This window comes from Muntiacus reevesi, chromosome 2, assembly GCF_963930625.1.
Source record: "Muntiacus reevesi chromosome 2, mMunRee1.1, whole genome shotgun sequence".
Taxonomy (NCBI): Eukaryota; Metazoa; Chordata; class Mammalia; order Artiodactyla; family Cervidae; genus Muntiacus; species Muntiacus reevesi.
In genome coordinates this window covers 218224615-218252203 of record NC_089250.1, presented here as the reverse complement: position 1 = coordinate 218252203, position 27589 = coordinate 218224615, and the positions used below count along the sequence as shown (strand labels likewise).

At 43.2% G+C, this 27589-nt stretch overlaps 1 protein-coding gene across 1 annotated transcript in view; it reads left to right on the top strand.

The window, feature by feature from the left end:
* Positions 1-27589, top strand: part of ADAMTS18 (ADAM metallopeptidase with thrombospondin type 1 motif 18) — a 142414-nt gene that overhangs the window by 51070 nt on the left and 63755 nt on the right. The window contains exons 4-10 of the mRNA XM_065920428.1: positions 17424-17694; positions 20272-20465; positions 20731-20814; positions 22357-22516; positions 23113-23218; positions 25194-25331; positions 27386-27539. Coding sequence (XP_065776500.1) covers positions 17424-17694; positions 20272-20465; positions 20731-20814; positions 22357-22516; positions 23113-23218; positions 25194-25331; positions 27386-27539 — 1107 coding nt within the window. The remainder of the gene's footprint in view (positions 1-17423; positions 17695-20271; positions 20466-20730; positions 20815-22356; positions 22517-23112; positions 23219-25193; positions 25332-27385; positions 27540-27589) is intronic.

Genomic DNA, 27589 nt, shown 5'->3' with positions numbered 1-27589 from the left:
GCTTATTTTGTACCTCATAGTTTGTACCTCTAAATCCCTATATTTCCCCTCTTTCCTTTCTTCTCCCTACTGAAAGTGAAAGTGCAAGTCGCTCAATTGTATCTGACTCTTTGTGACCCCACGGACTATACAGTCCATGGAATTCTCCAGGCCAGAATACTGGACTGGCCAGCCATTCCCTTCAGAGGATCTTCCCACCCCGGGGATCAAACCCAGATCTCCCACATTGCAGGCAGATTCTTTACTATCTGAGCCGCTAAGGAAGTCCTCTCCCTATGGGTAAGCACCAATTTGTTCTTGATATCTGTGAGTCTGCTCTTTTGCTTTATTCACTAGTGTGTTGAGTATACATGTGTACCACACCGGCTCAATCCGTTCATCTGTTGGGGGACACCTAGCTTGCTTTTGTACATCAGATACACTTGGTGTTGGGAAGCTTAGGGAATGAAAACCAGGACACAGACACACAAGGCCCCTCTGCTTTGCTACCCCCCATGCTAGTGGGAAAGACAAACAACCAGCCCATCGGGAAGCCCAGGACTTTCAGGCAGTGAAGCGGCACCTGAAATGAGCCGGTCAGGCGCTCACTGTGTGTCAGCCACTGTCCTAAATGATTTCCCTATATTGTCTTCTTTGATGCTCGGAGCAAGTCTCTGTCCTTCATTTGTTCTGGGGAAACTGAGACAAAGGAGCCTGGCGGGCTACAGTTCATAGGGTCACATAGAGTCAGACACAACTAAAGTGACTTAGCATGCACACGTAGTGAATGACATTGTTTGTTCATCTCTGCCATGCAGCAAAGTGATTCAGTTAGGCATACATATACATTCTTTTTCATGTTCTTTTCCACTATGGTTTAATCACAGGATATTGAATATAGTTCCCTATGCTGTACAGTAGGACTGTGTACCATTGTTTATCCATTCTATACATAATAGCTTGCATCGGCTAACCTAGTTACCTATTTCAATCAGGTATCTGGAAGCCCATACATACTTGGGTTATTGAAATACAGCTTGTCTTCGTTCATGGGTGGCCTGTGCCATCTGACAATTTGAATAACTTTGTAAACTGATCCTTGCCCTATGACAGACTAATCTGTGACTCCTGACAGTAGACGGAAGTGACCCAACCTTTGGCAAGAAAACCACGTCCTATCTTCCTGCCACTCTCGTGCTTGTAACAGGAAGAGAAGTTGCATGATGGTTGGGTGAGCCAAGGGAGTCTGCGAGAGCGTGAGGAAAGCTTGGGAATCACAGCACACACTCAGTTAATCCCCGGGCTACATTAACGAGCGAACAGCGCATGTGTTTGCTTTCCATTCTGTCTTGTTTATGTCTCTCTGAAGCCGGATCTGGATGGAGGGTATTCGTTTAATTGAAGGCAAGCAGTCTTTTGCTATTTTTGCCCCAGGCTCCCTCCTCCATCCCCAGCATGTGTTTAGAGTAGGAATTTGGATGCCATGGAAGGCAAGTTCGGTTCACAGAGCAGAAATGTTTACCCAGTTGCCGGCTTCTGTAGTTTGTTTCTGCATGAAGGCACCAAGTATTTGCAAACTCCCAGACTTCACAGGGTAAATAAATGAGGTTTCTATTCCAGTCTTCTAAGAAAGCTGTGCTTACCGACCTGCCTCGTGTGAACAGGGACCATGCGTTGATCTCTTCACGAATGTCTGTCCCCACGCAGTGTGCTCTTCAGGTCTTTTCCAATGTCATCCCAAGCAATGCTGAAAAATAGAATTCTGTGTTGTCCTCATTTTATAGATGAGGAAACTAACACTAAGGTAAGTCATGCAAATAGTCCAAGGTTACAGATAAGGTATCTGTAACCAAACCAGACTCAGAATCCCGGGCCTTTTTCTTTCTTCCTTGATATAGACTCTTTATAGGGTTTCCCTTGTGGCTCAGCTGGTAAAGAATCCGCCTGCAATGTGGGAGACCTGGGTTTGATCCCTGGGTTGGGAAGATCCCCTGGAGAAGGGAAAGGCTACCCATTCCAGTATTCTGGGTTGGAGAATTCCATGGACTGTACAGTCCATGAGGTTGCAAAGAGTTGGACACGACTGAGCAAATTTCACTCACACACTGTTTATAACCAGGTGTTTTCCTTAATAGGTTTATATGTGACAGGTAGGGGAGTTAGCATTGTGCTAGGGGATTGGACAGATATGAAAGAAGGAAAAGGAAGCACCTTGGAAAACAAGACACGACTCTACATAAGCTGTGCGTCGAGTGTAAGCTGACGTAGGGCAGAGGTCACAAAGCCAGATGCCCACAGAAGCCAGGCTACTGGTGTCATGAGAGACATGGGACAGTGGGGATGGTGGAGACTGGAATAAACTGGAAAAGTGTTCTAGAAGATTGCTTTGCAAACCCTAGAAATTTAGACTCTAGAAGGGCTAAGTTGGGTACAGGTGTCTGCATCTTTAAGCCGGGTGTTCAGCCAGATTGAAGATCAGATCTCAGGGCTGTGAATGGGCTTTGATATTAGGCAGCACCATCAGTGAATGGGCTTCCCTCGTAGCTCAATTGGTAAAGGATCTGCCTTCAGTGCAGGAGACCCAGGTTCGATTCCTGGGTCGGGAAGATCCCCTGGAGAAGGAAATGGCAATCCACTCCAGTATTCTTTCCTGGAGAATCCCATGGACAGAGGAGCCTGGTAGGCTGCAGTCCATGGGGTCACAAGAATCAGACATGACTTAGCGACTAAACTACTACTACTATCAGTAGACACATTTATTGTTATGTATGTGCCAGGCTCTCAAGCCAGCTTATGCTATCTTACGCAGAAATTATTTTCAGCATGACAGTAAGTTGCCTGCATGTCATTCATGTTGTTTAGTCGCTCAGTCATGTCCGACACTTTTGTGACCCTGTGGACTATATCCTTCCAGGCTTCTCTTTCCATGGGACTTCCCAGGGAAGAGTACTGGAGTAGGTTGCCATTTCCTTCTCCAGGGGATCTTCCTGACCCAGGGATCAAACACACGTCTCCTGCATTGGCAGGCACATCCTTTACCACTGAGCCATCAGGGAAGCCCCCTGCATGTCATACCAGCTGATCGAAAGAATAGACTTTTAGATGTGGAAGGGCCCTTAAGTCATCAAGTCTCATCTCTTCATGAAGTTGACGAGAAGCAGAAAAACACGCTGCTGATAAGTGGTGAGATTTGGGGTATTCCTTTTGTTCTCCCTCGGTCTCATTTCCTTTCCCTGTAAACCCAGGGGGATGAAGTACATGATCACTAACATCCCATAATCCTGCGATTATTTTCCTTGGTTTTACCTTATGGTAGGGGGTGAGAAGGGAAAGGAGAAGATAAATAGCGGAGGAAAACTGGGACCAGGCATTTCCAATATGGTGTCCATCCCTGGATCTTACACCCCACTGCAAAGAGAACTTGGGAAGTCCTGTCAATCATCCGGCTCCTCTGTGCAGCTGTCCAATGGGATGCTGCCACATGGCAGATTTCATCACTGTCGCTAACAGCTGGTTACTGGCATGACTTCCAGCTCCAGCTGTCTTTGTAACAAATGGATGCTGTCAGTTCCAAGGGAGGCAAGGAAAGGTGGGGTGGAGAGCTTGACATTAACGATCACCACTATAGAAACAAGTAAAAACATGTGTCTTCCTGATGCGATGCATCAACAGGCAGCAGCCTTGGGAATGGAGGAGCATCGCTTATTCCAGAGATGGTTGCTCTGCTGTCATGCAGTACAGTGGACACTATTTATACAGCTCCAGCTGAGTCATGAGGCCCCTGTCAAGTATTCCTTGTAGGGAAATCACTGTTTACAGCAAACATGTATTAAGCACCAGCTACATAAATACATTGGGCTGCCCTCATAGCTCAGTTGGTAAAGAATCTGCCTGCCATGCAGGAGACCCGGGTTCGATTCCTGGGTCAGGAAGATCCCCTGGAGAAGGAAATGGCAACCCACTCCAGTATTCTTGACTGGAGAATCCCATGGACAGAAGAGCCTGGCAGGCTGCAGTCCATGGGGTCACAAGAGTTGGACACAACTTGGCAACTAAACCACCACCACCACATAAATGCATTACTCTCCAAACTCAGAAGCCAAATAAATTTGAATAGTGATAATTTAAATAGCAAGAGATACCAATAATGTATTCATTATTTTCAGATAGTGAGGAATTAGAATTTTGATAGCCTGGGATACTAACCTTATATGAAAATATTCATCTTAATTGATACTGAGAGTTTAGGTTCCAATACTAGAATACCTGTAGCTATAATATTTAGTCTCTTTAAAAAAAGAAAAAGAAATCCAAAGTCAAAGATATTGTATAATAAGAATTGACAAACTGGATATCAGCTACTGTGGGCTCATTATGTAATTTTCTTGTCTAAATTTTTGGGATATTTCACAATAATGCCAGGCAGAATACAAAGGGTCAAGTCAGTTTATCCTTCGCTGTTACATGAGGCCAAGAGTCCTGACAACTTGGGTCCAACCAGTTTTCTATTCCACAGATCAGTCCTTAGAGCCTTTTCTTTCAGAACCTTCAAAATCCCTCACTGTCCAATACAAGAGTTGGAATATTATCCTCAGAGGTGGTGTCCCCAGACTTTGTATTCCCACAGAATTTTTTATGTTCTCTCATTCACTGCAGGATGATGGAGAAGGCTACTGGAGAGGCAGGCAGACCAGAAGGTAAATAAGGAAAAGGATACATCTAGTTAATTGGTGACGTGTTTGTGTCCTGTTGTAGGAGCATCCTTAAGTTCACGCATCAGTGTCTTGTTTGTTTGGGTTTTTTTGTCTCTCATAGTACCAAGCATGTTGCCCTATTTCTAGCTCATTAGTTAATTCCACAAATATTGTGTTTGTGTACTCAGTCTTGTTCCACTTTTTGCTGCCTCATGGACTGTAGCCCACCAGGCTCCTCTTGATGGAATTCTCCAGGCAAGAATACAGAAGCAGGTTGCCATTTCCTCCTTCAGAGGATTTTCCTGACCGAGGAATAGGAACCAGTGTCTCTTACATCTCCTGCATCGACAGGTGGGTTCTATACCACTAATGCCACCATTGGCTTGTCCAAAAAGTTCATTCAGAGTTTTGGTAACATTGGAATGGGCACACCAAATGAACTTTTGGGCCAGTTTTTACTGAGCAGTGGTGGCTCAGATGGTAAAAAATCCACCCACAGTATGGGGGCCCAGGTTTGACCCCTGGGTCAGGAAGATCCGCTGAGGAAGGAAATGGCAACCTGCTTCTGTATTCTTGCCTGGAGAATTCCATCGACAGAGGAGCCTGGTGGGCGACAGTCCATGGGGTCAGACATGACTGAGTGACTAACACTTTCACTTTTACAATTGTGTGGTGAACACTGGTCACATGAAAATTAGCAAGAGAGAGATAAGACCCAGGCTTTAGAAAGCTAATAAGAATAACAGACAATAAGCAAATACACAGACAGCTACATGATAGACCATCAAGTAGGGATCAGGACTGTACAAAAAAATGAAACGAAATGAAGAATGACAAGGTTTGCTTTGTTTTTATAGAATAGTTTGAAGAGATCACCCTTAGGCAAAAAAAAAAAAAAAAAAAAAAAACACTAAAGTGAAGTAACTAGGAAGAGATCATTTGAAACAAAGAAAACAGCACTCCCACAGTCCTGGGAAGGGTTGGCTGTTTTGCTGATGGACTAGCAGTGGAGCCGTTGTGCCTGGAGTTCAGTGGAAGAGGGTGGCAGATGAATAGACAGGCTACCGAGGGATGGCTTCAGAGTTCAGTTCAGTTCAGTCGCTCAGTCGTGTCTGACTCTTCACAACCCCATGGACTGCAGCTCGCCAGGCATCCCTGTCCATCACCAACCCCCAGAGCTTACTCAAATTCATGTCCATTGAGTAGGTGATGCCATCCAACCATCTCATCTTCTTTTGTCCCCTTCTCCTCCCGCCTTCAATCTTTCCCAGCATCAGGGTCTTTTCTAATGAGTCAGTTCTTCACATCAGGTGGCCAAAGTATTGGGAGTTTCAGCTTCAGCCTCAGTCCTTCCAATGAATATTCAGGACTGGTTTCCTTTAGCATGGACTGGTTGGATCTCCTTGCAGTCCAGGGGACTCTCAAACACCACAGTTGAAAAATCATTAATTCTTCAGTGCTCAGTTTTCTTTATGGTCCAACTCTCACATCCATACATGACCACTGGAAAAACCATAGCTTTGACTAGATGGACCTTTGTTGGCAAAGTAACGTCTCTGCTTTTTAATATGCTGTCTAGGTTGGTCATAACTTTTCTTCCAAGGAGCAAGCTCTTTTAATTTCATGGCTGCAGTCACCATCTGCAGTGATTTTGGAGCCCCCCCAAAATAAAGTCTGTCACTGTTTTCCAACTATTTGCCATGAAGTGATGGGACCAGATGCCATGATCTTAGTTTTCTGTATGTTGAGTTTTAAGCCAACATTTTCACTCTCCTCTTTCACTTTCATTAAGAGGCTCTTTAGTTCTTCTTCACTTTCTGCCATAACTGTGGTGTCATCTGCATATCTGAGGTTATTGATATTTCTCCAGGCAATCTTGATTCCAGCTTGTGCTTCATCCAGCCCAGTGTTTCTCATGATGTACTCTGTATATAAGTTAAATAAGCAGCATGACAACATACAGCCTTGACGTACTCCTTTCCTGATTTTGAACCAGTCTGTTGTTCCGTGTCCAGTTCTAACTGTTGCTTCTTGACCTGCATACAGATTTCTCAGGAGGCAGGTCAGTGGTCTGGTATTCCCATCTCTTGATGAATTTTCCACAGTTTGTTGTGATCCACACAGTCAAAGGCTTTGGCATAGTCAAGAAAGCAGAAGTAGATATTTTTCTGGAATTCTCTCACTTTTCAATGATCCAGCAGATGTTGGCAATTTGATCTCTGGTTTCTCTGCCTTTTCTAAATTCAGCTTGAACATCTGAAAGTTCTTGGTTCACATACTGTTGAAGCCTGGCTTGGAGAATTTTGAGTGTTACCTTGCTGGTGTTTGAGATGAGTGCAATTATTTGAACATTCTTTGGCATTGCCTTTCTTTGGGATTGGGATGGAAACAGACTTTTTCCAGTCCTGTGGCCACTGCTGAGTTTTCCAAATTTATTGGCATATTGAGTGCAGCACTTTCACAACATCATGTTTTATATGAAATAGTATTTGAAATAGCTCAACTGGAATTCCATCACCTCCACTAGCTTTGTTCATAAGGCCCACTTGACCTTGCATTCCAGGATATCTGGTTCTAGGTGAGTGATCGCACCATCGTGGTTATCTGGGTCATGAAGATCTTTTTTGTATAGTTCTTCTGTGTATTCTTGCCACCTCTTCTTAATATCTTCTGCTTCTGTTAGGTGCATACCACTTCTGTCCTTTATTGTGCCCATCTTTGCATGAAATGTTCGTGGTATCACTAATTTTCTTGAAGAGATCTCCAGTCTTTCCCATTCTATTGTTTTCCTCTAATTCTTTGCATTGATCACTGAGGAAGGTTTTCTTATCTCTCCTTGCTATTCTTTGGAACTCTGCATTCAAATGGGTATATCTTTCCTTTCTTCTTTGCCTTTTACTCCTCTTCTTTTCACAGCTATTTGTAAGGCCTTCTCAGACAACCATTTTGCCTTTTTGCATTACTTTTCCATGGGAATGGTCTTGATCCTTGTCTCCTGTACAGTGTCATGAACCTCCATCCATAGTTCTTCAGGCACAATGTCTATCAGATCTAATCCCTTGAATCCGTTTCTCACTTCCACTGTATAATTGTAAGGGGTTTGTTTGATTTAGGTCATACCTGAATGGCCTAGTGGTTTTCCCTACTTCCTTCAATTTAAGTCTGAATTTGGCAGTAAGAAGTTCATGATTTGAGCCGCAGTCAGCTCCTGATCTTGTTTTTGCTGACTGTATAGAGCTTCTCCATCTTTGGCTGCAAAGAATATAATCAATCTGATTTTGGTATTGACCTTCTGGTACTGTCCATGTGTAGAGTCTTCTCTTGTATTGTTGGAAGTGGGTGTTTGCTATGACCAGTGTGTTCTCTTTGCAAAATTCTGGTAGCCTTTGCCCTGCTTCATTCTGTACTCCAAGGCCAAATTTGCCTGTTACTCCAGGTATCCCTTGACTACCCACTTTTGCATTCCAATCTGCTATAATGAAAAGGACATCTTTTTTGGGTATTAATTCTAGAAGGTCTTTAGGTCTTCATAGAACCATTCAACTTCAGCTTATTCAGCATTACTGGTTGGGGCATATACTTATTTTACCATGATATTGAATGGTTTGCCTTAGAAATGAACTGAGATCATTCTGATGTTTTTGAGATTGCATCCAAGTACCGCATTTTGAACTCTTTCATTGACTATGATGGCTACTCCATTTCTTCTAAGGGATTTTTGCTCACAGTAGTAGATTTAATGGTCATCTGAGTTAAATTCACCCATTCCAGTTCATTTTAGTTTGCTGATTTCTAAGATGTCGATGTTCACTCTTGCCATCTCCTGTTTGACCACTTCCAGTTTGCCTTGATTCATGGACCTAACATTCCAGGTTCCTATGCAATATTGCTCTTTACAGCATTGGACTTTACTTCCATCACCAGTCACATCCACAACTGGGTATTGTTTTTGCTTTAGCTCCATCTCTTCATTCTTTCTGGATTTATTTCTCCACTGATCTCCAGTAGCATATTGGGCACCCACTGACCTGGGGAGTTCATTTTTCAGTGTCTTATCTTTTTGCCTTTTCCTACTGTTCATGGGGTTCTCCAGGCAAGAATACTGAAGTGGTTTGCCGTTCCCTTCTCTAGTGGACCACATTTTGTCAGAGCTTTCCACCATGACCCGTTTGTCTTTGGCCTTTATGGTGGGCTAGACTAAAGTGGTGTGAACCCCACACTCCTTGTTCCGGCACTTACCTTGTGATAACACAGCTTGAATGTAAACCTCTTCAAAGTGATGCTTGAGAAAAGTGTTTGCAGAGCAGAAGAGGATAGGGATTGCCAACAGAGAGGTGAAATAGGAGACCACTGCCTTAACTCTCCACCTGGGGTAAAACAGGACTGAGCTGGAGCTCTAAGGTCAGTTGTACATCAATGTTGTGAGAATTGTGAATGCAACAAAAATGTGAATGTCAGTAGGATGCTGTCCAAAGAAGATGGAGTATTGAGCTTGGGAACACAGATTTGGATTCTGAAATTGCCATTAAAAACACAACTTGGATGTTAGTTCTCAGCATCTCCTCCCAGACATTTAACCTACTCTCCTCCCCCGTCTTCCAGAGGATGCTGACGTGACGTGTGAAGGAGGAGAACTGTTACTAACAGACACAGCACCAAAGCTTCTGGTGATGCAGGGGAAGGGCTGACCGCATGGTCCCATGTTAAGTCTGTGGCATATCTGGTTGCTATGAAACCCAGACGTGCCAGCTCTCTCCACTTGGACCCTCACAATTCCCCAACAGGCGTTACAGCAGTCACGTGCTTGCCAAATGGCATCCCTCCTTAAGCTTCCTTTGAAGTGATCTGATTCTTGAGTGCGGGCCGGAACAGAGGCTCCTGTGACGCGAGGGTGTCAGAAGGCTCCTGCCTTGATCTTCATGACTGCATTGCTTGTAAGGGCCATGCGGCTTTGTCATCTATCCTTCATGTTGGTTGCCAAGGTATATAGGCTTGCCCGATGGCTCAGAGGTAAAGTATCTGCCTGCAGTGCAGGGCTTGATTCCTGGGTCAGGAAGATCCCCTGGAAGAGGAAGTGGCAACCCAGTCCAGTGTTCTTGCCTGAAAATTCCCATCGATGGAGGAGCCTGGCAGCCTACAGTCCAAAGGGTCACAAAGAGACATGACTGAGCACAATTAGCTGTCTTAAGGGCTGGGAAGACATGGTTTCTTTTCCTTATTAATCTATGTATTCCTCTCACAAAGATTTGAAGGAGCAACATATATCCTGGCATCCATAGCTGTGCCATAGTTGTTCCCCCCATTAAGTTTCTGTGTCTGTCACTTTACCTGTTTACCTGTGTGTGTGTGAACATTTAAGTTGTACTCTCTTAGTAAATTTCAATTCAGTGTTTCTGGAACTTTTCCTGACTCCTAATAGGATGTATGGGCTTCCTTGGTGGCTCTGTCATAAATAAAACCTCCTGCCAATGCAGGAGACATGGCTTCAATCCCTGGGTCATGAAAAGGAGGAGCACACGGCAACCCACTCCAGTATTCTTGCCTGGAAAACCCCATGGACAGAGGAGCCTGGCGAGCTACAGTCCATAGAGTTGCGAAGAGTCGGAAACGACTGAAGCAGCTAAACAACAACAAATAGGATGAATGTTTAAGACTGAGGAAAGGTTGAGTGCTCAGGCGGCCCTGGAATCCTGAGAGGTAAAGCACCCATCAGACAGAACTGTTGTTAGAGTCCAGTGAGATTTTGCAGGTAGAGTGCTTTGCAGAGTGTCTGGTATGCAGGAAACAGTGAAATGGTCCTCCAGATGGGGCCAGAAAGGAAGATGGGGTGGCAGGGAGAGTGTCTACTGATCATGATTAAACCACTTGAATTAATTTCTAAATGCTGAAACACAGATCGTGGCTACTTACTCAAACCGAGCAGGTTTTTGAGCATGTGTACATTTAGTCCTTTCATTGTTTTTATCAATAACAGAACACTGATACCACTTCCCAGAATTGCAGGTCCAACTGAAGGGGCCAGTTATAATACACACTTAGAAAAAGGCTCTCTTCCCTCATCTGATCAAATATAATCATTGTAACAGTAAACACACTTTGAGTGTTTTCTGTGCCAGGCACTGCTTTTAGCACTTTAAAAGTGTTAACTCACTTAATTCTCTAAAAACCTGATAAGGGAGATGCTATTACTCTCATTTTACAAATCTGGGACTTGGGAAATTAGGTTTGTTCTTGAGAGGTATGTAAACTTCCTCAGGAGATAAACGCTGGAAAGACCACTTAACCATCACCGGGTTGAACATACTGTGTGTTGTGGCTCTTGTTAGCTTCATACCCCCCCTCACCAGGCTGTGAGCAATGTGAGGGTATTGATGGTATCTGATTAAATGTTGATGGGCTGGGCTCTACAGTTTTTTGAAGAAAGATTGCTGTGTATGTGAATCTGGAAAGCATAAATCCCCTTCCACATTTGTATTGTATTTTATTTGTATTGGAGTCCTGCTGATGTTCATATTAATATCAATGAATGGATGAGAAATGCTAGATTTTTGTTGACATAACTATTTTGGGGTTTTTTTGCCCCAAAGCACAGGAGATTTCCCCCCGCCCCACCCCTTTGACAGTAATGTGGAATCCTGAACACATTCTTTTTTCAAAATGTGTGTCCACATGTGAGGGCCTGTCCCAGTTGTCTGTTAAACCAGCTCTGCGTGTGTAGATGCAGATGGCAGAAAATTCTATTTCAGTTTCTTAGAATGACGCACTTTATAGAGAACTGAGGAAGTTATATAGGGTCCATATGCTCTCAGCATAGTGTCATCAGACTTTGATTCATCTCTGGCCATGGGACCAGAAACAGTTCCACAGGTTTTCACCTGGAGTCTGTTTTTCTATTCCCCACGTACTCTCAAGTCTCTACTTTTCTTTTTAAAAGCCATGACTCTAGTTTTTATGTTTACATTTACTGTGGGTGCATATTTCACTTCAGTCCTGTCCGAGTCTTTGTGACCCTATGGACTGTAGTCCGCCAGGCTCCTCTGTCACAGGATTCTCAGTGCAAAAGTACTGGAGTGGGTTGCCATGCCTCCTCCAAGGACTGAACACCCACTGCAGGATTCTTGCCTGGGAAATTCCGTAGACAGAGGAGTCTGGCAGGCTACAGTCCATAGGGTCACAAAGTGTTGGACGTGATTGAGCAACTGAACACACACACATACATATGTGCATATATATGTGTGTATGCATATATGTGTGTGTGCATATATATATGTGGGGGGGTATGCATATGTATATTACTGAATCACTTTGCTATGCACCCAAAACATTGTAAATCAACTGTATTTCAATTAAAAAATTTTTTTAAACTTCCAAAATCAGTCTCTCCTCTCCCCTCACTCTTTGATTTCATCTCTCTCATAGAATCATGGGCTTCCCTTGTCACTCAGCTGGTAAAGAATCCACCTGCAATGCGGGGGACCCGAGTTCAATCCCTGGGTTGGGAAGATCCCCTGGAGAAGGGAAAGGCAACCCACTCCAGTATTCTGACCTGGAGAATTCCATGAACTGTATTGTCCGTGGAGTTGCAAAGAGTTGGACACGACTGAGCAAGTTTCACTTTCATTTATAGAATCCTGCGTTTTTTCCTCCACACTCAACACAATGGGCTGTTTGCTCGTGATCTTCCCTTGTTTCACCCCTGCTTTGCCCATTTAATTGGAATTCTGTTGGGACCAGAGGTCTTGTCTTCCAGGCCACATTTTGTCAAAAACATCGCACATGTTCAGTCCCTCAAAATGCTTCACACGTTCTATAGTTAAATAGGTGGCTCCTCTTAGAGGTACTGGGTTTATGTTTTAAACCATAAAAAGTATTCTTGGTTAAACTCCATTATTTTCCATCAGACTAAACTCCCAAAAAGGAATATTTTTCTCCCTTAACACGCGGCTCTGTAAAATCCTTGTTTTGTTACAAAGAATTGTTCTAGAGTCTGGTCCTTGTCACCCAAAACTGAATTAAATATGGAGGGCTGTTTGGGCCTTGTCTGTTTGTCCCAATACAAGAGGCCATTTTTAAAAAAATTGCTTTCTTAGTGTAGAAGTCACTCTGCATTTGAGATGCCTACAGTTCTCAAGAAATACGGAGTAAAGAGAAAGCTTCCAAACCGGTTCCTCCAGTTAAGGCAGTTGAGTGGCTTATGCCTTTGATATAAGTTGAACCAAGTCAGGAAGTTAGTAAGACTGGAGGGCCTTCATGGATAGTTCACTATTTTTTTTCCCCCTTTAACTGTTCACTCTGTCCTCTGGGGATTGTAAATGGGGTCTTTTGTCTTCAAGAAGCTTGGAGAGGTTAGGGCCCTGCTTGGGAAGGTGGGCCTGAATTCTACCTGGGCTCCCAGCTGAGAGCCCTGTAGGTGGCCTTGAGATGTACATAGGGATTATGGTGGGGGCAGGGGGGGGGGTGGACTCCTGGCTTCACACTGTTCCCCCAAAACTGGGTTTGCCTCTTGGTGGATATCGAGCCAATAGTCCTAGCCATGCTGGGAGAAGATGGGGAGAAGGAAGGATTTATCATTACTTGCAGCAAGTAAGGAGCACACTAGGGATCTTTCCCTGAACAGCAAACCTGGAGAATTTGAAGCTAATGGTACATGCATATTCATGAGGGAGCTTGGGCAGAGAAGAACTCAGTATAGAACTGAGGCCAAGGTCCACGCTTTAGTTGATTGAAGTCAAGAGGGTCAACGTCATCATTCCGTCCTGCACCTAGGTGGGGGCCTTCGATCCCATAGACCTTATATGTATAAAAATTATGCATATCCCTTGAGGAGGAGCTAGACTCTGCTTTTGTCACTGCACTATTGTTTGACCTCCTGCATTTCTTCATTCCTGTAAGATCATTGACTACCAAGACCTATTCAAGGGCAAGCATGGTGACTGGGCTTAGATCACAAAATGCCTTTGGCCAAGATGGCTTCTCTTATGTCAAGAAAGTCATTCCTGGTTCTCTTTCTCTGGGAAACCTGTAATCAGTCTGCTTACAACATCTGTAATAGAGAAAGAGGTCATGGTGTTAATGAATTTGAACATGTCACTTCCTAGTTCTGGTTTCCCTGACTGGAAACGGAGGAGGATGTTGGCATGCCCAGCTTCAGCATCCACTCCATTCTGAGATTTTTCAGTTCACTTGTTCACTTATTCCACACATGTCTGTGGGTTGATAGCCATTTATTTATTGACTAATGATGTGTGGTGTACACCAGGGATGCCCATATACAATGTGGATGTTAAAACTCTGTTAGAGGTGATAGGAAGGTTGCACCTTCTTTGTTTCCTTCATTGAAGATGGATGCACAGCACATAAACCGTAGCTGGAAGTGGGAAAGGGTAGTTTTCAACAGGGTGCTGACTCCTGTCTCTCTGGTAAGATGTTGTTTAATCTGAGACAAAAGCAAAAAGCACCAGAAGGCCACACCAGTGAGTGTCTGGGGGAAGAAGGTGGCCGGACAAAGGAAAAGGATGTGCAAAATTGATTAAGAGTGTGTAGACTACAAAAGGAATTTTCCCTTTACCCCTCTAGGTTCTTGGCTGTGACCAACAACCCCTCCACCCCGCCCTCACTGTAATAAAGGACAGATTAACAGGAGAAAAGTAGATAGATGTTTAATAACATGTATATAGGCTTCCCTGTTGGCTCAGACAGTAAAGAATCTGCCTGCAATGCAAGTGACCCAGGTTAGATTCCTGGGCTGGGAAGATCCCCTGGAGAAGGGAATGGCAACCCACTCCAGTATTTGCCTGGAGAATTCCATGGACAGAGGAGTCTGGTGGGCTACAGTCCATGGGGCCGTAAAGCATCAGACACGACTGAGCGACTTCACTTCACTTCACATACCTCCTGTGTACATGAGAGAGACCCAGTAAAGCTGAATAATTCCCCCAGAAGACCCAAACCACCCCCCTTAAATACCGAAAGACCAAAGAAAGAATGGGGTAGGTGGCAGTTACATAAGCCTGTCAGGCAAAGCCCAGTAAGTAAGGCTATGGTTCTTACACACTTTTAAAGCGGAACCTTCTCAGTAGATAAAAGTTTCTGGAGTCGCAGTCAACCTCTCCTTCCTGGTAGAAGAGGGAGCCCCCACCCCTGGCCCCAACACATGGAGATTTTGCTTTGAAGGTAAGTGCTCTCAGAAAAGGCTCCAACCTGCTGGCTGCCCAGAGCTCCTCTGGTGTCTGCTCTTTAACCAGCTCAGGCTAATCCTTATGCCCAGGAGGTGGCTTTGGGGGTGGCAAATGCTGCTGTCACCCCTTCAGGTGAACGAATTTGTTGATTCAAGAAGTCATGGAAATGTCCTGTTCAGAATGGTAGGAAGGAGAGGAGGGCAGACCAGCTGCCAGGTTCCAGAGGGGGCAGATGATGGAGGGGTCTGTGGGGCGGGAAAGGGAATCAGGTTTGAGATGGATGTTAGCACGTGTGAGGTGAGCTGATGCTCTTGGCCAAGGATGCCGGCCGATGTCGGGGGACCATAGTGGAGAAGATGAGGGGGATTTGAAAGATGTGATAGAGAGTGCCCAGGCAAGGGGGGAGCATGTCTGCAGCTTGGAACTGAGCCAGGCAGAGAGGGCGAACTGTGCTACAGACCATAAGGTGGTCTTTGCTCTTTGTTTGTTGGTGGGTTTTTGTTTTGTTTGGGGATTTTTTTTTTTTTTTTTTTTGGCAGCACTGCATGGCAGGTGGGATCTTAATCTCTGACCAGGATCGAGCCTGTGCCCCATGCGGTGGAAGCAGAGTCTTAGCCACTGAACCACTGGGGAAGTCCCCATGAGACAGTCTTCAAGAAGGCAGCAGACTTCTGAACTGAAAGGAAAATCAGGATCACACATACATTCTGGGGCTCCTTTTAGGAGTGAGAGACTGAATCCTAACAGAGGGTTACAGTGAGGCCTGGAGACATCCCCGGTGATGCCCCCCACACCTCTCCCTGTTCCCTTGGTAACCTGCCCTCACCCCAGCACCCCCTTACATACTTGAATATTCACATGTCTGGCTTCCCAGTAGGCTGCATGCTCTGCGTGTGTATTTCCTGCACAGGTGTGTGTTCACACTTAAATGCATAGCACCTCGCTGGCGCTCAGTGAATGTGGGTTGATTCAATCACTCATCGTCAGTCATCTAAACTGGGACTGAAAGTGTATAAAGGGTTTCTGCAGTGGTTACTTTATCTCCCCTTATTATGTGGTCTGGGCAGGAAAATTTCTCTCCGTTTTGCACCTGAGGAAGTTAAGACCTAGGTCATAAACTCATTTGCAAGTTGGGATAACCATTGAGGCAGTTTAAAAAATTCTGATGCATGAAATCACAAGAGATTCACTCTTGATAGTATGGAATTCTGCCTGGGAGTGAGTGACCGTGTGTGTGTGTGTGTGTGTGTGTGTGTGTGTGTGTGTGTGTGTGTGTGTGTACATTTTTAAGATCTGCAGGCATTCCTACGTTCAACAGAGTTTAAGAGCTCCGTGTGTGTGTGTGTGTGTGTGTGTGTGTGTGTGTGTGTGTACATTTTTAAGATCTGCAGGCATTCCTACGTTCAACAGAGTTTAAGAGCTCCTGGCCTGTGTTACGCATGTGTGCATACATGCTAAGTCGCCTCAGTCATGCCTGACTCTCTGCAACCCCATGGACTGTATTCTGCCAGTCTCCTCTGTCAATGGGATTCTCCAGGCAAGAATATTAGAGTGGGTTCCCATGCCCTCCCCTAGGGGATCTTCCCAACCGAGGGATGGAATCCACGTTGCTTATGTCTCCTGCATCTGCAGGGGGGTTCTTTACCACTAGTGCCAACTGGGAATCCCTGCTAGCCTGTGTCAATGCTTCTCAAGTATTAATGGGCAGACAAATCACCCAGGGATCTACATAAATTCTGAGTCAGCAGGTCTGGGGAGAGACCTGAGAGTCCACATTTCTAACCAGCATGCTGGTGAGGCTGCAGCTGCTGGTCCATAGACCACACTTTTCGCAGCAGTGCCTGGGGATCAGGGAAATTCCGAACAAATGCAGAGAAGAGAGAGCACAATGCATGTAGGGGGAAAGGCAGGGGTGTATTGTGTCTGAAATTTCAGCTACAAAGACATATTGTGCCGTGAACTTGAAAGTGACGTTGTGATTGGATGGGCTTGTCCCGGTCTCCTCTTTCTTCCTGATTTACTCATCTGTCTTTTCATGATGGTGTAACCCTTCAGATTCCCCAGACCCTCACTTGGAGATAACTAAGAATCACTCATTCCTCTCTCTCCCATCCTTGCTAGTCCTTTTATTGAGCACTTATGAAGTCAAGATGGACTATCTTTGTTTTTACTGTCTTGGAGGTCGGGGCTGTTTTTAAATACACCAGTGTCGACAATGGTATCTGCCCTGTCCTAGGTGTGGAGAATCCCAGAATGTCACATGACTCAGCCCTTCAGTCCCAAACATCGAGATTGGCAGCCTAGAATAGAAGTGAACAGCACTGCCCACTAGGTAGAGAATTCTAGGTACCAATCCTAGCTTTCCTTTTACCAGCCTCAGTTTTCTCACCTGTGAAATGGGGGTAATAACAGTTGCAGCCGCTCATGGCACAGATAAAAGGAACTGGCGGGTGCCCAGTACTTAGGGTGGTGCCTGCACACCGGAAGTTGCTGAAACACAGGCTGGAAATCTACACACGCGAAACAGGGATGCGAGGAATCCCTAATGTTTCCCTTCTGTTTGGCTTTTTAGTCAGGCCTCATAAGGACACGAGAAAATGAATTCCTCATCTCGCCATTACCTCAGCTCCTGGCCCAGGAACACAACTACAGCGCCCCCACTGGCCACCAGCCTCACGTGCTGTACAAAAGGACGGCGGAGGAGAAGGTCCGGCGTCGCCATGGCTACCTGAGCCATGCGGGTCACCCCCCAAGTCACGCCCCCCACACCTCTTGGAGGCCAGAGAGAGAACAACATCATGGAAGGTTGCAAAAGCAGCATTTTTGTGGACGACGCAAGAAATGTATGTAAGGAAACCTTTTCTTGTTCTCTTCCTCTCTGGGCCCTGGACGGGTTTTCCCGAGCATCACTGGGTGTGCTGACTTTGCAGGTTAAAACTGGGCTATGCTCAGCCCCCACTGAAGTTAATCTTGGAGATGAGCCAGAAATCACCCCTGTCAGACGAAAGCTAGGTGATCCGTTTTTTTTTTTTTTTTTCTTTTCAGTTAAACTGGAAAGTTTTTTTTCCTCTTTTAGTATCTTTTTAATCGTATGTCCCAATATTATTTTAATTTCTGTATCTTTTCTGTATGAGAAAAGGACCTAGTCTTCCAAATGATGAGAGAGATCAGAGGTGAATTCCCAGGTGTGGTTAGGTATTCCTTTTGAAGATTCTAGTCTTCCCTGGTGTCTCAGACGGTGAAGAATCTGCCTGCAATGCAAGACGCACGGGTTCAATCCCTGGGTCTGGAAGATCCCCTGGAGAAGGGAATGGCAACCCACTCCAGTGTTCTTGCCTGGAGAATCCCATGGACAGAGGAGCCTGGCGGGCTGCAGTTCATGGGGTTGCAAAGAGTCGAACATGACAGGGCAAGTAACTGAACAGACTTCCCAGTTAACGAGAATATTGGCACCTGATCGGAGGTGGCGAGGGAACACAGGAAGCCTTGGACTTGGCTTGTGACCTGGGCACAACCATCTGCATTTTCTATACCGGCAGTGTCTGACAGAAATAGAACATCAGCCCCATGTGTAATTTTAAATTTTCTAATAGCCACCTTAAAAAATGCTTAAATAGGTAAATTAACATGAATGATATATTTTATTTAACCTGATATATAGAAAATATCATCTTAGTATGTCATCAGTATAATCAGTGAAGTACCAATTTAAATGATGTATTTTATATTCTTTTTTCCTATTAAGTTTTAGAAATCCATTTATTTTACACTTAGGGAACAATTCCAAATCAGACAATAAATTCTCACCAGAAATGCTTAATCTGTATCTAGATTTCATAAAACTTAAAGGTGAAAAGTAGACTTACACAGTCAAATTGTTCCATATGTAAAGTTTTTCAATAGCCGAATCAAATACTGTCTTTTAAATGTAACATAAAATGAATAAAAATTAAATAAAATTAAAAATCCCGTTCCTTCAGTGGCACCAGCCACATTTCAAAGGAGCCGTGAGCACGTGTGACTAGTTGGACAGGGCAGCTGAGTGGTTCCCACGGAGCAGAGGAAGTGGGTGATCACGAGCGGTCATGAAAGACAGTTTCTAGCACTTTAATTGGTTTTGGGGATTTGGTATTACTGAAATATCCTTTTTAAGGAACATCTATTTGGCGTGAATTTGTAATACTAGTGGTATTAAGGATAGTGATGATATTCATAGTAGCAATGACACACACTTGATATGAAATATAAAAGCTAATCTTTAAAGCAGCTTTATGATTAGATACTATACTCATTTCAGTGATGAGAAAACTGAAACTCAGAGTCATTTATCAAAATGGCCAGTTGAGACTTTAAATTGAGCTCTAAATGATTTGATCATTTCATTTTTCTCTGTGAAGAGCTGACTTCACTGTAATGACTGTACCAGTTGTTACAGTATTAAATGTATCTATAGCACACACAGTCCTGAGCTTTCCAAATGCATTTTTCCTTCCAGCAACCCTTGAATCTGTCACTGTCCATTAACTAAAGGGATGGTGCCTAACCTAACAGGTACTTTGAGGTCTCTGCTCAGACACTGTGGCCAATATCCATGCTGCACCTTATCTATTACAAAGCATTTAATATAATTTTTTTTTCATTTAATAGAATTTTAAATATTGCCTCTGACTATTCTGTTTCCACAGCAACTTAATTAATATCAGGTCAAAGAGTCCTATTGACCACTTATTTTGTGCTATATTAAAGCTGGTGTTGATGAAGCAAGAACATGGGCAGCATTCTACATATTTGTAAGCTTTAGTTAGAAAATAATACACAAAGTGTACACAGAAAAAAAGGAGAAGGGGGCGGCAGAGGATGAGATGGTTTGGTAGCATCACCAACTCAATGGATATGACGGTGAGCAAATTCTGGGAGATGGTGAAGGGCAGGAAAGCCTGGCCTGCTGTAACCTATGGAGTTGCCAAGAGTCAGACGTGACTTAGCAACTGAAGAAGAACAGCAGCAATGCAAAGTATGATAATGAATTCAGAAGCAAAGGAAAGTGTCTGCGTCTGCAGTGTCTAAGCCATAAAATAAAACGAGCGCTTTCTGTTTTTAAAGATTCTTCCCACAGTACTGATTTTTCTTGCGCCACCCTTCCAGCTAGAATTGTAGCTTCTTTTCTTTGACTCTTTGGAGAGCTCTTTTGAGTTACTCAGTCCATTTGTCTGTCCATCCACTGCACCTTCTACTGAAAGTGTCTCTCTTGACCACAAATTAGGTCCAGAGTCCCAGAACAGGTACAGTGGCATCATTTGTCAGGAGATGAGTGAAGCGCTGGTTACTTGGTCTCCCACCTCCCCTTGTTTAGATGTCTGTCTGTCTCCCCGGCTGATCTCTGCTGCCAGCTCTTCCAAATGCTCTCCTGTTCCTTGTAGATGCCCCCAAGCCTCCCACAGAGGACACCTATCTCAGGTTTGATGAATATGGGAGCTCGGGACGGCCCAGAAGATCAGCTGGCAAGTCACAGAAGGGCCTCAACGTGGAAACCCTTGTGGTAGCAGACAAGAAAATGGTGGAGAAACACACCAAGGCCAACGTCACCACGTACATCCTCACGGTCATGAACATGGTACGGAGACAGTCAGGACCCAGCCCTCTGCCTGCCTAAGACAGCTCAGAATCATGGCATTCCTGTGTGTGAGTTAAAAAGCAGATGCAGCCACCTGATTTTATTGAAAAAAATTAAGTTGGAAGGAAACTGGCTTCCAACATAAATATATTTGGTCAAATCAGTGCATACTTGCTCATAAATATGTCCTATTGATCTTCCCTTACAGTTTTGGAAATGAAAAAATTTTTTTTTAATTTTCTCTGATTTCAATTTGTTTCAACAGGTTTCCAGCCTCTTTAAAGATGGGACCATTGGAAGTGATATAAACATTGTCGTGGTTAGCCTCATTCTTCTGGAACAAGAGCCTGTAGGTGCCACACTTCATTTCTTTTTTCTTCACTCATTCTGCCCTTCAAGATACACTTAGCGAACACCTACTATGTTGCCACCCCATGGAATTGTCATTAGAAATTCAGCTTTGAAAATTTAAAATTACCCTCAAGGAATGTACAATCTAATAGGGTTGTGTATGTAAATACTAAAACCTCACAAAATGATTATTTCTACATAAACATACAATATATGTATAGATACACAATGATATAAAATATGATTAAAAGCGGATATGTAATATGACTAGAAAAAAGTAAAATGAATACAAAAAGTAGAATATAGATATTATAAAATATTATGCAGGCTTCACAAGGAAAGTACATTTGGTAGGAGATTTAAATGTCAGCTGGATTTGGCAAGTTGGAGATTCTGGGTAATTACAAAAGGATATTTTGAAAATATACTGAAAATAAGTCATCTGAAAATTCTGGTAAAAAGCTTACTGTCTCCCAACACCACCTTAGGTACTACAGAAAATAAGCAAGGGATATTTAACTGCTCTTGACTTAGTTACAGGGAGATGCTAGCAGAACATATCATCAAGTGTTAAATTGTACACCTCCTGCTTTGTAGTGTTTTGATGTTGCAACTGTATTTTCTGAGGTGGAAATTACCAATCTGACTAGTTTTTAAGTCCCCTAAGGCTTTTCGTCTTCATCTGTAACCCCAGTCATGAATGAACAAAGCAGAGGGTCAGAGATGAGGCAAAAATGAATATAATCGCCAGGTCTCTAGTGCTCCTGCATCAAATTATTCTTAGAGTTAACAATGTATCAAATTATTCTTAGAGTTTTAGAAAAGAAGAAAAGGTGTATGTTGTTTGGGAGATACTTCTAATTTACCACTTATGCTATTTCCAAGGACTCAAAGTCAGCAGCATCGTAATTCACTGATAATTAAAGAGTTTTGTCTAAAAACTCTCAACTTGACCCAAGTTAATAGTTCTCAGGAAAAATTTCATTAAAAAATTATTTTAAGAGTAGGTCCTTGCTTACCCTTTAGAATATTGTAATTATTTGTTTCTTCATCCATTCAGTGAGCTTTCAGTTTATTGATTGATGGATTGTAACCTATGGCGTGCTGAGCCCTTTCCTGGAAATCTTGACATAGGAGTAAGCAAGCCATGGTCAGTTCTGTCCTCATGCTCGACTGAAGGATCCACTGAACTTTATCCCCACTAAGTAATAATTACGTTGTAAAAGTAATAACAGTTCTATAAGGACGTTACCAGTGTGAGACGAGCAAAGGTGTTTCTAACTGATGCCAGTTTATTTGTTATAGAAATGCAGCCGCCACCAAAGCACACCGCCGAAATTCTGTCGTTACTTCCAATATTGTGAACATTTACCTGCAGTGGTTTTAAGCACCAGTTATGTCAGCCTTAGCGCAAGTGTTTTCCTCTGTTGACCCTTCCCCCAGAAACATGATGCTTCTGTGTTTGCTTGTACAAATGGAGTGATGCAGCATTCTCATTCTGTCACACATTCACACTTTGATTTGTGTGGGTTTCCCACAGGGAGGATTACTGATCAACCATCATGCAGACCAGTCTCTGAATAGTTTCTGCCAGTGGCAGTCTGCCCTCATTGGAAAGAATGGCAAGAGGCATGACCATGCTATCCTACTCACGGGATTTGATATCTGTTCCTGGAAGAATGAACCATGTGACACTCTAGGTATGATATGAACACATGCTTCATGCACACCCATGTCAGCTAAAAACACAGTCTGGAAACTTTCTATTGGGTGAGTGGCTCTTGGGATTCTTTATAAGGAGACAGTCTTTAAATTGTGGAGTATCCTCGTTGTACCCTCTCTGAATATTGTTCTATTTAACTGAACTCAGTGTGGAATGGGAACCCTTTACTTTATTCCTGTTGTGTTTTTCTTTATTAAACTTTGTGATGATCCTGCAAACATGAGATCAATGATTGTTTAACTATACACTTTGTAGGTTATTCCCTAAGCATCTTGAGTGCAGAGCTGTATAGCTGAAAAGAGCCTGCCTAGTCTCTGTGGCATTCAACTGTGCCCCTAAGTAGCATGCTTCTTTTTAAAAGTTATTTGAACTTTGAAGGTCTCAGCTGAAAGTATCTTTAAAAAGAAACAAAGTGTTAAGTTCTACTCATCTATTTAGAGAGGTCAGAGAGTCATATACCTTAAGCATTTTTCTGCAAAAATAAATAAATAAATAAACAAAAGGTGCACAATATTTGAGCATCAGAAATGATCAGGAGTGTTTCCTTTGGGTTTGAAATTGCTCTCTCAACAGGGTTCGCCCCCATCAGTGGGATGTGCAGCAAGTACCGAAGCTGTACCATCAATGAGGACACAGGGCTTGGCCTGGCCTTCACCATCGCTCACGAGTCAGGGCACAAGTAAGTGACCCCTCGATGTACCGCTTTATATGAAAACCAGTTGGGTGGTTCATTGGCTTTCCTCTAATGATTATTGTCGATCTGGGTGGAATAAATAGGATATATCTTATATAGGGTTTACAATAGTACTTGACTGTTTTTTTCATTTGTGAAAGTTGCTCAGTCATGTCCGACTCTGAGACCCCATGGACTGTAGCCTGCCAGGCTCCTCTGTCCATGCAGTTCTCCAGGCTGGAATACTGGAGTGGGTAGCCTATCTCTTCTCCAGGGGATCTTCCCAATCCAGGAATCGAACTGGGGTCTCCTGCACTGCAGGCAGATTCTTTACCAGCTGAGCCACCAGGGAAAATCACACTTGACTGTAAGAAGGGCCCAAACAAAGGCCAGTCATTGTCAAGGCTCTTGTTGAACAACATTTGATAGCTATTTAGTATTCCATTGTGTGTGTAAATGGACTTTGTTGTTGTTCAGACTGTAAGTAACATGCCCTAATGGTTAAATTATGAAGGAGATAAGTCATAAGATTTTGATAAAACTTTTGACATGTACCAAAGAAAATGCGTTTTGTCTTCTGATAGGCTGTCAAATCAAAGTTAGAAAATTAAAAAAATTTTAAGTTCAAAACGCAATTCAAACTTGGTTTTCTTATGTCCAGAAAACTACACTGAGGTGCTGGTTTAATGACCTTTTCCTCTTAGAGGAATGGCTTTGATCTCTCCCCACTTTGTCCCCACTTCTGTGACTCTTACTGTTTCCTTTGGTGCTTTATACATAAATTTCCCTCTGCTTTTGACTTTCACAAATATATTTAGAAAGACTGTTGCCCAAACTAACCTGTTAGCTTCTTGGTTAAGTACAAACAAGAACTGAATTGGGCAAAGTGGAGCTTGGGAAAATACTTTCCCTGAGTGTATGTTGAGGTTAATAAATATCTGTGTGTGGATCCATCACCTCTAATACCGTGTATTAACACGTGTATGTTGCATCTAGAAAAGTAGCATAGATCTTATTTTTTTACAAAGCAGAAATAGAGACATAGATGGTGTAGAGGACACATGTATGGACACCAAGGGGGAAGAGGCAGTGGGATAAACTGGGAGACTGGAATTGGTGTGTACACACGCTGTGTATAAAATAGGTAACTGGGGAACCTACTGTAGCACAGGGACCTCTGCTCCATGCTCTAGCGTGACCTAAATGGAAAGGAGATCTAAAAACGCGGGGATATGTGTATACACATAGCCACTTCACTTCGCTGTATAGTAAATACTAACACAGTGTTGTGAAGCAACCAATAAAAATTAATTTAAAAATATTTTTAAATCCCTGGGGCCCTCACTGATCAGCTCACAGTATACAGCCATCCTGCTGTTACTAACCTGATAAACTGGGAGGAATGATGGGAAAATGGCTGGTTTGTAGACGTGAGTCATAGCAGAATCGTCGCTGTTGTTCAGTCATATCCAACTCTTTGTGACCCCATGGACTGCAGCACATCAGGCCTCCCTATCCTTCACTATCTCCTGGAGTTTGCTCAAACTCATGTCCATTGAGTTGGTGATGCCATCCAACCATCTCATCCTCTGTCAGCTGCTTCTCCTCACGCCTTCAATCTCTCCCAGCATCAGGGTCTTTTCCAGTGAGTAGGCTCCTCTCATCAGGTGGCTAAAGTATTGGGGTTTCAGCTTCAACATCAGTCCCTCCAATGAACACCCAGGACTGATCTCCTTTAGGATGGACTGGTTGGATCTCCTTGCAGTTCAAGGGACTCTCAAGAGTCTTCTCCAACACCACAGTTCAAAAGCATCACTTCTTCAGCGTTCAGTCTGCTTTATGGTCCAACTCTCTTTTCTTACAATTTCAGTAACTCTATCCCTCACTTGGGTTCCCTGATTCTCAGCACATCTTTTTTGTCCTCTGCCTATAGTTTGGAAAGTGGGTTCACTGAAGCCTTTTTGTCTTCTTTCTGTTTTAGTTTCGGCATGGTTCATGATGGAGAAGGCAACCCCTGCAGGAAAACGGAAGGCAATATCATGTCACCCACGCTGACCGGAAACAACGGTGTGTTTTCCTGGTCTTCATGCAGCCGGCAGTACCTCAAGAAATTCCTTAGGTGAGAAGACAGGCCAGGGCCAAGGGCATTCCCAGGTTCGGAGGAGTGACCGTGAATGGTCCTCAGTTGACGTGAAAACAGGCACTTAGTGGGTTGATGGTGATGATGGTATTGTGACTGTTGCTGAGAGAACACTGAAGGCCTCCTGCTGTGTTACCTGTTCTCCACAGAATGCCTCAGCAGCCCCCGCAGCAGTCCTGTTATCCCCTCATTTTAGAGCTGAGGAAACTGAGTCTTAGGGCGCTTATAGTGTTACTGAAGGTTTACAACTGGTAAGCTGAGAACAAAAGACACACTCAGATCTGTCATGACTCCAAAATCTCTGCTTAGAACTGTCTCCTCTAAGACATCCAGAGGTTCCTGGGAATATTACCTTTTTATTGTGACTGTTTTAATCTGGTCAATCAACTCGGTCATATGGGTATTAAAAGTACTAAAATAGAGTGTTTGTTTTACAATGAATGGAGCATTGTGGTGATTGGGTGTTTTGTTTGAAATGGCCAGGAGCTACCTTGGTGTCCAAAAGACATTCAAAGGGCATGAGAGCTATATAAAATTCCTTCAGTAACTCAGAACTCCTAGATTTATTTCATTAGTAAAATGGGAGTTAGGCAGGTAACACTGTTTGATTCATATTAAATGCTGAACACCAACTTGAAACTCTTTGAAGTGTCCTTTGAATTTATTAAACCATTTGGACATTATGCAACACTAGAGGCATTAGACAGATATGTATGTATTTCAGTTTATATGTATGTAGATATACCTTGTTAATCTGTGTTGACACACAAGAACACTTGGGTTCTAAAGGCATCCCCTCTTGACCAGGTATTAGAGAAACTAACCAAGTTTCTTTGGGAATTACGATTCTTAATACTTTTTCTTTAACCTGTACCACTGCATATTATTTGCAAATGTTCACAGAATTAGTCATACACACAGGCAAGGATGATTCAGTGGAAGGATGTCAAACCAAATGATGCCCCAAAGAACAGTGAAATATTGACAAAGTTTTTGCTATGAGACTTTGTCACACAGGAGATTTTCTTATTGGTTTTCAATTTATGGTCTGGGGCCTAAAATTACCTTTCCTATCTCATGTGAGAATGAAATAAAGATGATAAATCAAGGTCAACTTAGTATAAATTTAATTTCTTGCTATAAATTGAATGTCATGAATACGATATAGTTAAAATCTTTTGGCTGATGATGACAATAAGAACAGCAAAAGCTAACTTTGAATGCTTCCTGTGCTGTGTTGAGCGTGTTAATTTGTCTTGCTTGATCTGTGAACACCTCTTACGGAAGTCAGTTTATGTTAGGAATCAGATATGTAGGAGTTGGTCACATTGGCTTGGTTGACTAGGACCCCCCATCTGTCTGACTCCAAAGTCATGTGTAACTAGCATGCTGTTTTATCTCTCATTGATACCCTAGTTTAATTATTTAAGTAAGTGGAGATAAGGTGCCTGAAAATCCATCCCATTTGGACTGTGTTTTTTCCCAACACATCCCGTTTCAGTATACCTCAGGTCTTTGTTCTTCTTTGTTCCCAATGTATCCTTTCCCCTGATTTCTTTCAAAAACCTTACTCATTTGTTGCTCATAAAGATTACTGGAGGTAAAAATGTATCTTTGATCACACCCCATTACTTTTTTTTTTAAAAAAAAACACAGCATGACTCAACTTTGTAGAGACAGGTAATTGTCTCTAGTTTATTTTGTGACTTTAGTACTCACCACAGAGCAGGCACTCAGTAAAAATTTGTTGAATATTGTTGAATGAAACTGTTAGGGAAAGTTGACTTTTCCCATCTCCTCACAGGTCAAGTTTAACCAGTGAGATAACTATAACTTCCAGCCCCATGTAAACACTTTGTGGTCCTGTAAATTTCATTTTCTTAGACAGGATAGGACTCACTCTTAGTTTTAAGCATGTGCCTATTTCTTTGCCATGTTACATTTTTCTTTGCATGAATGCATTCAGAAGTATAGTGTTCTGTGTGGCTAGATCACAGATAAACATGGAAACTAATAAGGATGTATTTTTGCAGCACACCTCAGGCTGGGTGTCTGGTGGATGAGCCCAAGCAAACAGGACAGTATAAATACCCGGACAAACTACCAGGACAGATTTACGATGCCGACACACAGTGCAAGTGGCAGTTTGGAGCCAAAGCCAAGTTATGCAGCCTTGGTTTTGTGAAGGTATGTTTGCTTGTGATTTCAAACTTACATTAAGATTCTATCCTGTGTCT